The 15,301-nt window shown below is 45.8% G+C and overlaps 1 protein-coding gene across 1 annotated transcript in view; it reads left to right on the top strand.

Moving 5' to 3' along the window:
* Nucleotides 1-445: 445 nt before the first annotated feature.
* sned1 (sushi, nidogen and EGF-like domains 1) overlaps nucleotides 446-15,301 on the top strand; it is a 31,239-nt gene continuing 16,383 nt past the window's right edge. Inside the window, exons 1-4 of the mRNA XM_042339363.1 lie at nucleotides 446-669; nucleotides 12,847-13,134; nucleotides 14,070-14,210; nucleotides 14,985-15,147. Of these exons, the coding sequence (XP_042195297.1) occupies nucleotides 451-669; nucleotides 12,847-13,134; nucleotides 14,070-14,210; nucleotides 14,985-15,147 (811 nt within the window). The 5' untranslated portion in view covers nucleotides 446-450. The remainder of the gene's footprint in view (nucleotides 670-12,846; nucleotides 13,135-14,069; nucleotides 14,211-14,984; nucleotides 15,148-15,301) is intronic.

Genomic DNA, 15,301 nt, shown 5'->3' with positions numbered 1-15,301 from the left:
TTTGGGTTGGTGTGTGTGTGTGTTGGGAGGGAGAGTGGGGAGTGGATAGGGAGTGGGGGGGGGGGGGGTGGGGGGATGTCAGTGGTGATGGGGGGGGTGGGTGGAGGTGGGATGTCAGTGGTGATGGTGGGGGAGGACAAGTGAACCTGGTGCTTTCTTGCTGGTACCTATTGGCTGAGTGAGTGCCGACCCTCGGGGTGTTATTGGTTGTGGGGGGAAGCAGTGGGTGGGAGTTGGAGATGGTGGAGTGTGTGTGTGTTGTGTGTGTGTGTGGGTGAAGGGGACACACACACAACACACACTTGGCTGAGTGGAGCCACAGAAGGTGCTCCTCACACTCAGCTCTCAGCTCAGCTCCAGGTGGAGAGGCAGAAGAGAGTGAGAGAGAGAGAGAGGGAGAGGAGGGGGAGAGAGAGAGAGGGGGAGAGAGAGAGAGAGAGAGGGAGAGAGATGGAGGAGAGGTTGCGGCTGGTCCTGTGGGTGGCGGCGGCCGGTCTCGGGCTGGCGGTGTGGGACCAGGTCGCCGCCTCCGTCCCTCTGGACGACTTCTATCCTTTCGGTCTGGAGTTCGGGGACTCGGTCACCCCGGAGGTGGACGATGGAGGCTCGGGGCTGCTGCACATCTCCGTCAGCTTCCCCTTCTTCGGGGAGAGGCACTCGGGGCTTTACGTGAGTTGGGAGGTTGTTGGGTGGATGGAGGTGGTGGTGGTTGTTGGATGGAGGTTGTTGTTGTTGTTGGATGGAGGTTGTTGTTGTTGTTGGATGGAGGTGGTGGTTGTTGGATGGAGGTTGTTGTTGATGGAGGTTGTTGTTGTTGGATGGAGGTTGTTGTTGGATGGAGGTGGTGGTTGTTGTTGTTGATGGAGGTGGTGGTTGTTGGATGGAGGTTGTTGTTGGATGGAGGTGGTGGTGGTTGTTGGATGGAGGTGGTGGTTGTTGGATGGAGGTTGTTGTTGTTGTTGATGGAGGTGGTGGTTGTTGTTGTTGATGGAGGTGGTGGTTGTTGGATGGAGGTGGTGGTTGTTGTTGTTGATGGAGGTTGTTGTTGATGGAGGTGGTGGTTGTTGTTGTTGGATGGAGGTGGTGGTTGTTGTTGATGGAGGTGGTGGTTGTTGTTGTTGTTGATGGAGGTTGTTGTTGTTGATGGAGGTGGTGGTTGTTGGATGGAGGTGGTGGTTGTTGTTGATGGAGGTGGTGGTTGTTGTTGTTGTTGATGGAGGTGGTGGTTGTTGTTGTTGTTGATGGAGGTGGTTGTTGATGGAGGTTGTTGTTGTTGTTGTTGGGGTTTTGTACTCTCCTCTTTTGTCGGATTTCAAGTTCAGCTCCGCGACAGCATCAACACCGACACCGACACCATCCCTGAGCCCCTCCACCACCACCACCACCACCAACCCCCCGACCATGAGCTCACACTCCAGTGACACTGTCCCCCCGACCCATCTCCCTTTACTGCCCTCTCTGTGCTGTGTCTCCCCCCCTGTACTCTCTGTGCTGTGTCCCCCTGTACTCTCTGTGCTGTGTCTCCCCCCTGTACTCTCTGTGCTGTGTCCCCCCCCCTGTACTCTCTGTGCTGTGTCCCCCTGTACTCTCTGTGCTGTGTCCCCCCTGTACTCTCTGTGCTGTGTCCCCCCCCCCCTGTACTCTCTGTGCTGTGTCCCCCCCCCTGTACTCTCTGTGCTGTGTCCCCCCCCCCCCTGTACTCTCTGTGCTGTGTCCCCCCCTGTACTCTCTGTGCTGTGTCCCCCCCCCCTGTACTCTCTGTGCTGTGTCCCCCCTCCCCCCCGTACTCTCTGTGCTGTGTCTCCCCCCCCGTACTCTCTGTGCTGTGTCTCCCCCCTGTACTCTCTGTGCTGTGTCTCCCCCCCGTACTCTCTGTGCTGTGTCTCCCCCCCGTACTCTCTGTGCTGTGTGTCCCCCCGTACTCTCTGTGCTGTGTCCCCCTGTACTCTCTGTGCTGTCCCCCCCCCCCTGTACTCTCTGTGCTGTGTCCCCCTGTACTCTCTGTGCTGTGTCCCCCCCTGTACTCTCTGTGCTGTGTCTCCCCCCCCCCCGTACTCTCTGTGCTGTGTCTCCCCCCCCACCCCCGCACTCTCTGTGCTGTGTCTCCCCCCCCCCCCCCCCCGTACTCTCTGTGCTGTGTCTCCCCCCCCACCCCCGCACTCTCTGTGCTGTGTCTCCCCCCCCCCCCGTACTCTCTGTGCTGTGTGTTCCCCCTGTACTCTCTGTGCTGTCCCCCCCCCCCCCCCCCGTACTCTCTGTGCTGTGTCTCTCCCCTGTACTCTCTGTGCTGTGTCTCCCCCCTGTACTCTCTGTGCTGTGTCTCCCCCCTGTACTCTCTGTGCTGTGTCTCCCCCCCGTACTCTCTGTGCTGTCCCCCCGCCCCCGTACTCTCTGTGCTGTGTCTCCCCCCAGTACTCTCTGTGCTGTGTCTCCCCCCTGTACTCTCTATGCTGTGTCTCCCTCCTGCACTCTCTGTGCTGTGTCTCCCCACTGTACTTTGGTTTGTAGCTCTGTGCTGTATCTCCTCACTGTACTCTGCTGTATCTCCTCACTGTACTCTATGCCGTACCTCCTCACTGTACTCTGCTGTATCTCCTCACTGTACTCTGCTGTACCTCCTCACTGTACTCTGCTGTACCTCCTCACTGTACTCTGCTGTACCTCCTCACTGTACTCTGCTGTACCTCCTCACTGTACTCTGCTGTATCTCCTCACTGTACTCTATGCCGTATCTCCTCACTGTACTCTGCTGCATCTCCTCGCTTGTGCTCACATTCACATACAGGCACATACTCTTGGTTCTCAGAGCCTCGCTGAGTGATTCCTGTAAGCTCATCTTCCTGACCTTTGTAGTCCTCCTTGCCGTACAGACATATTATGTAAGCCCGACTCTTGGTGCTACTCCAGTTTCTTGTGTTACTCAACTGAATAGGATTGAGGTGCCGTTCAAACTTGTAGCAATAATAATTAATCCTTGCATTTGATATAGTACTTCACGTGTCAGGCAGACATATCGGTGTGCTTCACAGGTTATCTGTGTTTTGCAGGCAAGTGCCTACTTGTGGGACAATGGTCAGTTTATGTAGGAGCCAGAGAAGACCTTTGGGAAAGAAATGATGCGTAAGCAAACCGATGTTGATGGGTCCCTATTTGGCTGGAGAAGAGATATGGGCTTTTCCTCTGTCGTTCCCACCCTGCCCTGTCCCAAACCAAGAGATGGGAAAGTGGTTGAATGCTGAGTGTGTCATTTCTTGATAGTTTATGTTTTGAAAGGGAGCAATGCAACATTGATTCAACAGAACAAATAAGCAATCTCTCTCTTTTGCTTATTTTGGATATGTAGCGTGTGTGACTGTGATGGCAGAATATTGTAGCTTTGTATGTACTGACGGAGGACAGTCACAATAGGAGTTGGTGGGGGTTGGGGGTTGTGGTGAGTATATGTCTGTCTTTCATTGTGTGAACACTGTGCCTGACCCACGCAAAGTGGGAGGACGTCTTCCAATCCTGCGGCTGTGAATTATCTTTGTCTTGTGCTTTCTGATCCCAGTGGTGCTGAAGTATTTGAAGGTGGCATTGGGTTGCTTGACGGGAGCATTTTGAATAAACGGTGATGCACCAACTAACTTCATTTAAAATGCTTATTCCATCTATATAGCTTTACACACATTTATTATCAGGGCATATTGGTCTGGGTCAGGCATCCCTGCTTTGCCACAGTTTGCATGTTTCAGGTAGGCTGTTGCCTGAGAGCATCTCTGGGAACAATTGAAACATCTGTTTTCTCTTAAAATTATCCTCCTCCACTTGTACCAAATAAATGTTGCACTTCTCTTTGCTCAGTTCACATGACCTGGTTGTATATGGGATGGTATCTGGCGCGCTTTTTGTGCAAAAATATATGAAACTTTTGTGAGGTTATCAGATTTTTTTAAATAAAAAAGCACTGCAGCAAATCTCCGCTCTATCAGGGTGTCCAGATCAATAGCTGAAAGGAAATGTGTTGTACAATACAGTTATGTTCTTTGGAACTTGCCAATTGGACTGCAGTGGTCTTTTTCTGGTGCTGTGCACTTTTACATTCCTATATAATAGATGTGCTCAGACAACTTCATTTAGAAATATGCCAAGAATGTTGGAAATCGAATTACCTCTTACTGAGGAAAGTTCACTCCATTAAATAATTGTGTCTATTGTGAGATTTACAAAAGAGCACTATGAAATGGCCTTTGATTCTGCTACCGGCTGAGCAAATTCCAGGGATGTCTTCGACGACCTTGCTGTTTGAATCTCATCATTTTATCTTCAGAGCGAAGGAGTGGGAGAACTAAGTTTGGGGGAAAAGTCTACAGAAGCTCTAATTTAAAAAGGGGCTGTGAGAAAGTTAACTTTGGCAGTTTTCTTGTGTTCGGTCATGTCTTGCCAGTTATATCTTCTGTTATAATTGGCTGTAAATACAATTTCTGTTTATTTTAATATACAATCTGCTGACCGGTACCTTGATCCCTGCCTCCAAAGCAACTTGTAGTGAGCAGAGAGTACATGTGTTTCTGTTAGCAGAAAGTCTTACTGTTCGCCTTGGTGACCAGCTGTCTGCCAGATCAAGGTGCAGCGATATTACAGCATTCCAGATCGAAGAGACACGATACTCTCAAAAAACTGTCACAGTAATAGTATTGCTTACAAAGACAGTTCATTCATTATACAACCCTATGCGGACTTGCAAGGAAAGTGTATTGTGCAGCCTAATGCAGCTAGTCTGGATAGGCAGTCAGTAAATAATTACTGGAAGCTCACTATATAGGGAATTGTGTATATCTGCCCCTTGAATATTCTGTGTGCAGGATCAAATAGAGGGGAGGAAGAACTCTGCAGTTTTGAACATTTTGTTGTATATTTAAACATCACTGATCTGAATCCACTATCTTTCAGTACAAGCTGACAGCTGACTATCATCGTCTACAGGCTTTAACATTCCTCCTGTTCATTTTTATAAGAAAAGTTTGAGATTGATGTACTGTATTTATAAACACTGGGAACTGAGCTCCACCAGAGGCACATTATTTGTGTTGAGAGTTATACACTATTATTTACAGCTGTTGTATCACTGAGAAAATGATTACTAACTCCCACATTACAGCTTCTCCTGCTGTTAATAAGCAAACAAGAGTTGACACTGAGGCACATAGAAGCTGCACAGGACTAGATGGAAGTGAATTGTTTCCTTTACCTGGTGTATCGTATATACAGTACATAGGAAGAGACAGACACATAACCTGTGAAATACTAGATGGAAGTGAACCACTCCCTTTTTATTCGATGTGTGCCTTCACACACAACAGGTGGCACTGGAATACATCAGCCAAGATACTGATGATACCAACTAGATTGGAACTTTTTCTGTGTTGTGCATTGTGTATGTTCAGGAGCCAACAGTGACGTAACTTTTGGATGCACCAAGACAGCAACACAAGAAGGCATAAGTTTAGGATTGCAAAGGGCAATTTCAGGACAGACACCAGGAAATTTTTTTTACCAGAATGGTACACAATGACTGGAACAGGTTACCAAGGAAGTGTTGAGGCCAGGATGTCAGACTGATTTAAATAAAAACGGCTTGATGCTTTGTTGGAAAGACAGAAGGGTCAGTATTCTGGAAGGATGAGATAAGGCCTTCATCATCCAAATCCTTTATGATCTTGTGAGTGAATTGTTCTCCTGCATCTAGAAAGTGGCTGAATGGCCATCTCTTCTGTGCTGGAAAGCTCTATAGTTGTTTTAGTGCATGGTTTATAACATTCCAACTACTGCATCATGCTTGAAATTTGCCAACAGAATTACTTTAAACCTAATCTCTGATAATACTCCTGATTTAAATTTCATCATATTGTAACCAAATATTGAAGCATAAATGAGCAGCACTTGTTCACTTTTATTAATATTTTAAACAAATAAACTTCTGGTACATCTGAAGGGTATTTTACTTATGAAAGATTATTCATTATTTGGGGGTGATGGCATGTAGTAACAGATTGATCTCAGGCTTTGGATGATCTGAAAGTCCCTGGGATTGATTTTGGTTTCCTTGTGCAGGATGGGTAAGGAAGCTTCTCTGGCTTGCTGCTGCTTCATCATAATAAATAATAATAATCCTTGCATTTGATATAGCGCCTTAGATCATCTTTGAGATGTCTCAAAAGACTTTACAGAATATACTGCAATGTGAATTGTGCACAGTCAATTGCACACACAGGTGTCCCCACAAACAGTCATGGATTGAGTGACCAAATTATTATTATTTTTATTTATGTCATTTGTGAAGACATTATTGCCCCCGGAAAGCAATCCGCCAATCGACTTACAACCGGATTCCTAATTATTTGATCTTCTACAAAAGCATTTCCACTTCTAGGTCATGTTTCATTACAAATATGGGTTTTGCAAACCCATGTTTAGCTCTAGTGCCAGTATTTTGCTTGGATGTGGCAATCTGCAGAGTGATTTGTTTGATCTGAGGCCAGGTGAAGTCTGAAACCTTGGACTGATTGATGGAATGCCAGTTTAAGGTAACCAGTTCCTGCTTGAGATCGTTTTAATTATCCCTGTCTTCTGTGAATTATACCATGTCGAAGATAACAACAAATATGCCCTCAATTTGCAGCAGGATGAGTGGTAGGCAAATGTCTGGAGTCGTGTTTGGATCTGATGAGAATTAATCAAAGTCAGTTGGATGGGTAACAAATTGGATGATAATAAAGTAATGCACTCTCGCGTCCTTCATCATTTATTTCACCAAATTTTAATCCTATTGAATTTGCTGACATTGTCTGCCTCTCTGGGTGGTCTGCTCAATATGTTCAACAGCTGTGGGGGTCTATCTTACGAGACAACTAAATTAACTAGCTGTTCACTTCCTTTCTAAATTTTAGTCGGTTCCCCCTTAAGGTTGAGTTTCATTATTATTAATAATAATATAATTAATAGTATCTTTACATTTGATCTAGAGCCTATAATGCTGAAATGTTTCAAAGTGCTTTACAGGGAATTTCTGTCGAGGTGTAGTGATTGAATATTCATAGGCAAACTTACATCAAACGCACAATATTTATTCAGTTTATCAATACCCTATAGAATCTTGAAAACTACAATAAGGTGTCTCCTGATCTGCTTTGCTTCATGTTTTCTTAACCTCTCAGCATAATTCATGTACCTAAATAGGTATAAGATAAGTTGTCCACTTCTGTACCTGTTCCAATGCCAGAAAATCCCTACAGTGATTGGGGACAAGAATTATGGACAGTATTCCAGATGAGGTTGGCAAGTGCTGTTTGCAAGTGATGATGGTATTCTGCGAGATTCTACGCCCATGACTGAAAACTTATTATTGTAAATGTTGTTATGTTGATTCACTTGCCGTGTCCAGGCTGAAGCTCCGTTGCAATAAATGGAGAAGCTGATGTTTCCATAAGGTGATCAGATATCAGCTCCCGAGTCTGTAATAATGCATCGTCACTCTTAAGACTGATTCATTTTAAACTGAAGCTATATCCTGAGCAATGGGGAAGGTGGGGAGAATCCTAATTTTATTCAGTTGGTGATTGTTCTGTGGCTGGCAAACCACTTACAGAAGTTAGAAGTTGGATTCAGTCAACTTCAGAGTGATCACGATCAGTCAGTGTGATGAAAGTCTTCTGCCACGTACCAGACCCACTGGCAGGATTTATAGACGCACAGGCTGCAAAATGAAGGAAATCAGGAAAATTTTTACAAGGGGAAGTAAGCTCCAAAACGGTGTTCCTTCTGCCACGTCCCTATGGTATATCAAAACGTATATCTCATACTCTTCTGGGAATAATGTGCCCTCAAAGATGTGCATTATATACTGGGCTGATTCTTGGTCATTCAAGATTCCTGTTGTATAGAACAAGGAACATGTTTCTATTGATGGTCTGTTGTAGCAAGACCTCGTCAGGTGAGTATAGTGGTTCATTGTCGAGGGAGGTCACTGCTGTCTGACTCTGAGTGGGAACTAGGAGCCCCTGTAAGTTGTGTTCAGGAGGCTTTTTGCACAGCCCAAGGAGGACTGGGCACAGCCTAGTCTGAAGGAGCAAGTGTGGTTCTGATACACTAGCGTGGCTATGGTGGGGGAGCAAAGTTCTTCGGACATAACATTTAAATGTTACTGAGGTGACAGGCAGCCTCTATTCCCACTGCTTAAGCCAGAGGCCGTGTGTTTCTCAGAGTAGCTCAGAAAGTTGGCTATTTCTTCTCAACTACGGTTTCAACGAAATGTAAACAGAAGCTCTTCCCCAGTATAAAAACCCAGCACGAAAGTTTACAGAGAAAATATTAATGGACTAGTCTTTGACATGTGCTCTGCAGTCTCCCAGCTGTTGCAGTTTGAGAGGCTACTATTCTGCCAAGAGCCTTGTCTGATCTACTCGCAACAGATGTACAGTTGTTATGCTTCAAGCTGTGCCTCGCTATGCCAGTTCCGGTTCTGCCTTCGGTGTCTGCCACACTGCAAAGGGGCAGAGATGAATGCCTGTACACTGGTCCTAAAGATTATACCAGCTGCTGCCACCCATGCAAACTGAGGCGAGTGGCGCTGGGCTTGAACACGCTGCAATATAGCAATCAGCTGAACCTTGTGCTTGTGCACTGATCATTTCCTGTTGCTTCTTTTTTTATATGCACGCTTTAGAGCAGCCATAAGCTGGTTTAAAAGGCACCGTTCCTAAGCAGCCCTGCACCTGCTCCATCTGGTCCGAATTCTTTAAGTGAAGAAAATATTTCGAGTTTGTTTTGTGTGTGATTAACCAGGTGCGGTGGCTCACTGCCAGAATTTGGCAGTTTTTTTTCTTTAAATGTTTTTATTTTTCTCTGCCAAAGTTCTTTCCTCTTCCCCTTTGTCTCATAAAGGCTTTTGACTCCCTCTTTCTGTCTTCTATTAGGGTATGGTTTCAGGAGATGCTCTGTGGTATCTCTGCCAAGTACCTTGTTCATGGGTGAGCCCCTGATGGTGAGTGTCGACAGGCTGTTCGACCGGAGGATAGGGGAAGGGCATCGCAGCTGAGCCTGATCCTGTTGCCGTTCGTTGCCCAAATACATGCAATGACCCACAGGAGCCTTGGCTGATCTTTCTCTCCCAACTCTGGGGTATACGAGTTAGACAAGTTCCTGTAAAGCTTTGGAACTCTCTTCCCCAATCTCTCCACCTTACCCCTTCTTTCCCTCTTTAAGATCACGACTGAAGACCTTCCCCTTCGACCATGCTTACGGTCACCTCTCCCTCCCCCTGGCTCGGCGTCAGGCACCACCACTATTGAGCGCTCCAAGACGTTGCCCCGCATGAGGGTGCTATTGTAAATGGAAGTTGTGTTGTTGTATTCAGGCCAGTTGCAGAGCTCTCAGCAGCACTCCAGTAGAGATGAGCTAACTCAACACAGACTTGAGATTGAACCTGAGACCTTTCAGGTTTCCACTTACCCACTGATCCATGTGGGATTCATTTAACCTTCTATTGCTAAGGAGTCTTGCTCACTCCTGAGAAGTTAAGCAGGCTAGTTTATTTCCATCTGCCCTTCCTTATAATGTAGGTGCTGATAAAAGTGATCACTGAGAGATTCAGGGCATGGATGGAACATCTGTTTGGTTTCACAGTCAAGTCGACTGACTCTTTTCTTGTCATAGAATAGCACTCAAACTCGGGAGCAGGAATCCTGGCTGATTTCCTCACACCCACCCACACACATATTCTTATATCTTTCCTGTAGATACAGGTAGGTCATATGGCACATGTGCGTGACAGTGGGTGAATCAGGTTCATTGAGTTTATTATTGAAGGAAACTGCATTCATTTACACTGCACTAATATGCTGGTGGAATAAGATGGTTGTGATTTGCTCAGGAATTAACTGGGCTGGGCAAATGTACATCTAATTACTGGTTAGAAAACGTTCCTTGCTTAGTTCGTTTGCTCTACTGAAAACACAGGAAGGATACCTGTCGGCTAGCCTGTGTATCCTGTGACCAATAGTGGTCAGTTACCCTGTGTATACAGTGTGAGAAATGTCAGCTTGATTCACCAATTCCTGTCAGCTATCCTGTTTATACAAGAACACTGAATGGTAGAAAATATATATTTTTTTCTTTTTTAATTTGAAGGAAGTCTTCTTTGAAGAAACATTTAAGTTTCAGAGGATTGTCAAGCCTAACATCTCGCTTGAATTTGACCATTTTCTTCCCCCTCCCAATGTTCTCTGATATTGATTTCCAACTGGAGGTAGAGCCTCGGACTGAGGGACAGGTGCACAGAGATCAACCGCCCTCTGGAACCTTTGACACATTTTCATTCCTCTATTTAACACAAGTGATTTTTTTCCCCCCATTATAAATGTATTTAAAGGAACTTTCATGTTAGTCACTGGTGGATGATAAATCCCGGATGACTATCTTTGCTGCTCCATTTCTGCTTTTCAAATCTACTGCATTTCAAGACCTGTAGAATCATAGAATATTACAGCGCAGAAGGAGGCCATTCACTCTTGTGGCTTAATTTTCCAGTGAGCACTATGTGGTATGAGCTCCAAATCGATGATGGAGATGTAGAGGTTTGGACAGAAGGTCCGGATCAGGATGAGAAAAAAATCTTGAATCAGATGCAGCACTTGAAACGAGCTGGAGTTTTGTGCAGTGTTGAGACGCGACACCTGGTTGCCCTATAATGGGGTCCTGTCTCTTCCTCCCCTCCACCCTCCACAATGTCTTGCTGTTCTCAGTGTGTCTTGGCCAGGGACCAGGCCTTCCCTCTTTCTCCTTCCTGCACATCTTTGAAGTGTTTTCAAGATGTGTTTTTACAAGCAAGGAATTAACATCTATAAAGGAAGCTTTTTTTGGCTTAAGCAGGCGATCAAAGTTATTAAAATAGAAACAGTACGAGAGGTTAACCCTTCGTTCAGCTTAGTATTTACTGGAAAGCATGAAAGACCCATCTCTTCGTGGTAACTTCAATCCTTTTTGACGCATCTTACGACAGTGCTTGCCAGGATGTGGTCAGTGGGAAGGGTCTGGTTGGCAGAATGGGGTGGTATTAATGGGGAGAGAATAGTTTGCGAGGAGGAAAGATTACTTTACAATTTCAGCAATTTTTTTCTTCCTAAATTTATTAGAATTCAATCAGTTTTCCTTTGTGTCATTAGAATGCATCTTCAAAATCCCCTTAGTTTCAGGGAAATAGATTTGCATTGTATCGCACAAATTGCCTGCTCTTCTAAAGCTGCCATTGGATGCTGGGACATGGTTATAATGTCACTGGCTTCTCTCCAGTACTTCGTCGAGGGAAGCATCCTTCATATGTAAGCTGAGACCGTGATTGTCAGCAGTTTATTCCCTGCGGAATGCATCAGAATCTCATCCTGCACTCACTTAACATATGCACACACATGCAATATGGTCTTTACCCAGCTGGGATCCAGTCCATCATCTTCCTCAAATACTGGACTTCAGCTGTCCAGCACATGCCTCTGCCTCTCACTATAATATACTCTCTTACTGTGCATAGGTAGCTCTACGTTGCTTCAGTGTCGGTCACTATATCATCTCGCTCAATAACCAACATAATGCAGAGGAGGCACAGAGCAGAGGAAGTTTAATTTTTAAATAAAGAAATCTCCTCTGCTCTGTGCCTCCTCTGCTCTCAAGACCTGGCAAAATTGTGACTGGACTCCATCTTTGTCCACTCAGTGGCCTCTTCACATCTCAGTACATAATTCTCTCCAGGACTCTGTCAAAGGTACCTCCAAAAGTGTGTGTCTCAACCTCTGCTTTAGATCTGCCTTCATCGGGCAGGCAGTGTCACAGAACCTTTTCCTGTAGCAGTACCTTTGGCGTCTTTTTTTTTGGATGATGCTGATAATTCTTGTTTTAGATGTCGTGACTTTCATGTTGAGAGGACATCTCAAAGAGCTTCATAGGATTTACATAAATTGTATTGAGTGCCAATTTGTGGGCAAAAGTGGCAGCCAATGGGTGTGTTAGCAGTGTCCCATAAACAGCCATGAAATGAATAACCAATTTTTTCTGGAAAATTGATGGCTAAGGCACCTGGGAATGTCACCCCTTTTCAAATAGTCCCAAAGGATCTTTAACACACAGGTGGGACCTCAGTTCAACATCTCAGAGGGTAACACTTCTAACAATACAGGGCACCTCCAAAAAAGCCGAGGATTGCAGAATTGAAGTGTCAGCCTAGTGTGAGTTCAAGGACCCAAAGTGGGGCTTCTGATTCAGAGACGGTTGCTACCAACTGAACTAAACTGACTCCTGGTTTCGCAAATTATTACTTATTAACAAAAAAGGGCTTAATGAAGTCACTTCCCTGATCTGTGCAAGGTTAGAAGGCCCAGCCGTGATTTACTGGGGATAATGTCATTTATCCTAGACAACACAGCAAACACATGAGGTTTGTGTTTGGATACTGAGTGAGCAACTGTGGTGTTACAGCGCCACTGTGTGGTAACATGAGTCTGTATTGTGGAGGGACCAGAAAGGAGAACTGAGATAATAATCAACAGCATTGCAAGCAGTGCCTCATGGTGGCATTGGCATAGGTGTCTTTGTGTCAACCTTCTTAGTTGGACAAGCACAGACTTTATGGTGAGCTGTGCAGCAAGCTGAGGTGGACTATTGGACATAGAGTTAGTGTACTCTGTTTTGCTCATGTCAAGGTTCTGATTTGATGGACAATGTTTCAAGTCTTGAAATGGATGCATGATTTAGCTTGATGTGTTAAACTAAAGTCTCTGTGGGTAGGCTGTACCAAACTTTTATCCCCTTTTCCTCCAGGTGAATAACAATGGGATCATATCGTTCCTGAAGGAAGTTTCTCAGTTCACACCTGTTGCGTTCCCAATTTCTAACGATCGCCGGGTGGTTGCAGCATTCTGGGCGGATGTGGATAACCGACGGGCTGGAAAGGTCTTCTACAGAGAGACCAAAGACCCCGTCCTCCTCCAGAGGGCGACCAGTGACATCAGAAGGTACTTCCCGGAATTTGCGGAGTTTTCCACCCAATGGGCCTTCATCACCACTTGGTTCGAGGTGACCTTCTTCGGAGGGAGCTCATTTTCACCGGTATGATTGATCTGCCAATCCTTTAATAGGATGTCATTGTCTGGTGATGTTGGGCTGAGTGGAGGGTGCTGTTCCTGTGACCTCGAGTGGATACCATTGAAATAAGTTTCACTTCTGCTAAATAATGTAATGTGAAGTGAGCAGGTCCCTAGGGCGACAGACTGATTCACCAGAACAGCTGTCACCCGAAAGAGCTGAAGTTTGAGGTACAGAGTGGTGCAGTAGGTTATGTCGAGATGGTTCACTTTTTGATACAAGTTCTGTCTGGTGGGAAAAGTCCTCTCTCTTTCTACCTTCGTGTTGGATGTAAAGGTCCCTGTGAAATGAATTTGTGTTGTCTCATCCTGCGTGCTTCTTTCTGGATGTGGGCTCAATGGTCCTTTTGCTCAGCACTAAATTGTTCAGAAACCAATCTTGTGTTGGAGATGGAATCAGGTGATGTTGGGGTTCAATGGAAGGAGCTGGACCTATAACCTCGAGCGGATTCCGTTGTGTGACTCACTTCCTCTGTATAAGGTGTGCAATGTAATGTAAATTATCCAACTCCTCGATTAAATTCCAGGATGTGAGTGATTCTCTTCCCTAGAAAATTGCCACAGTAAAACTCGCGTAAGTCTGATCTATATAGATCGTATAATCACCAAAGTCATACATCTGCCCAAGTCCCGTTCAAGAATTTATATTTCATGCAAGTTTAACATAACTCATACTTTGCGTAAGTCATATTAAATGTATGGTCCCAACTGATATGACTTGTGAGGCTTACTGTATTCTATATGGAAACCATATTAAACCTCCATTTTATTCCAGCCTTAATCTTAATAAGATGAAACTTGGGGTGGGGCATGTGAGGGAATGATGGGTGAGTGGGGGTGGGGGAAACACGACCGTAATATGGTTTGTTTAATGCATTCAGGGGCTCTGTTCTGTTCCAGGTCAACACCTTTCAGATTATCCTCATCACGGACAAAAAATTAGCGTTCACCATTTTCAACTATGAGAATATCACCTGGACAACGGGAATGCATGCCAGCAGTGGCGGAGACTTTGCTGGCCTGGGAGGCATTGCCGCACAGGTAATATCCCGCTGAGCACTGAAACGTGGTGCTGAGTCACAATCCACCACAGCTCATGGAAACCTGCTGAGAGGATTTGTCTGCTCTGTGATACCTTACAATATACAATAGCGTGAAACCAGATTTCATCCTCAGTCTGCGCTGAGTTAGCTGATCTCAATCAAGCAGGAGGATTGGCCTCTTTGCTCCTAGGAGAGAGAGGCCTCTTTGCTCCTAGGAGAGAGTTATGGTTCCCATCCTGATTGCAGTCTTATAAATTCCACTAGGAAATGACTATGGTCATTGACAGGGACAGCATGAGGCTCTCTGGTTTCTCATAATTGATCAGATCAGGTATTACAGAAACTCAATCCCTCTATACAACCCCCAAACAGAGCAATGCCAGGGGACAAACACTGGCTCCTGCGTCATTGGCCCATCTTATCTCCAATGACAATGGTGTGTCCCTGACCCTCAGGGAATGTACCTTCCATGGAGGGTTATTGCCACTCTGGACAACCTGATAAAGGCAGAGATCTTGGCCCTTGCAGTTTATGGCAGTGTAGACACCTTTTACCATCTCCACAAGCTCTGCATTCATTCTGCCAGTCGATGCAATCTCAAGAACCAGGCTGCTTCTCCTACACTGACTGCGAGCCGACAGCCACTGCAAAGAAAGAAAGACATGAACCTGCAGGGGTTTGTACACCAGTTTAGTGCAGCTGTTGGTGGGTAACTAACTGGACCTCGCTGACCATTCTTTCCTGTGACTCTGCGTCTCTCCGATGTCCCCAGGCAGGTTTCAATGCCGGAGATGGAAAGCGTTACTTCAATATCCCTGGATCCCGTACGGACGACATTGTGGATGTGGAGATGACGACTAACGTGGGGGTTGCGGGGCATTGGGTCTTTCGAATCGATGAAGCTCAGGTTGAAGTTGGCAGCTGCAACGATACAGGTAAGACTGAGTGAGGGTCCGTGTTCCTCCTATGGTTAAGTCCCACCCCCCCCCACACTTCTTCCGAGCCAACAGCCCCTCTTTACCACAGCCCAATACCCACTCCCCTCCCCTGCATCAAACTGTCCAGGAACTTTGCTGCATAGTGGAACTG

This window comes from Callorhinchus milii, unplaced genomic scaffold (genome assembly GCF_018977255.1).
Source record: "Callorhinchus milii isolate IMCB2004 unplaced genomic scaffold, IMCB_Cmil_1.0 Scaffold11, whole genome shotgun sequence".
NCBI lineage: Eukaryota > Metazoa > Chordata > Chondrichthyes > Chimaeriformes > Callorhinchidae > Callorhinchus > Callorhinchus milii.
The sequence above is the reverse complement of the archived record's forward strand: the minus strand, read 5'-3'. Positions and strand labels throughout refer to the sequence as shown.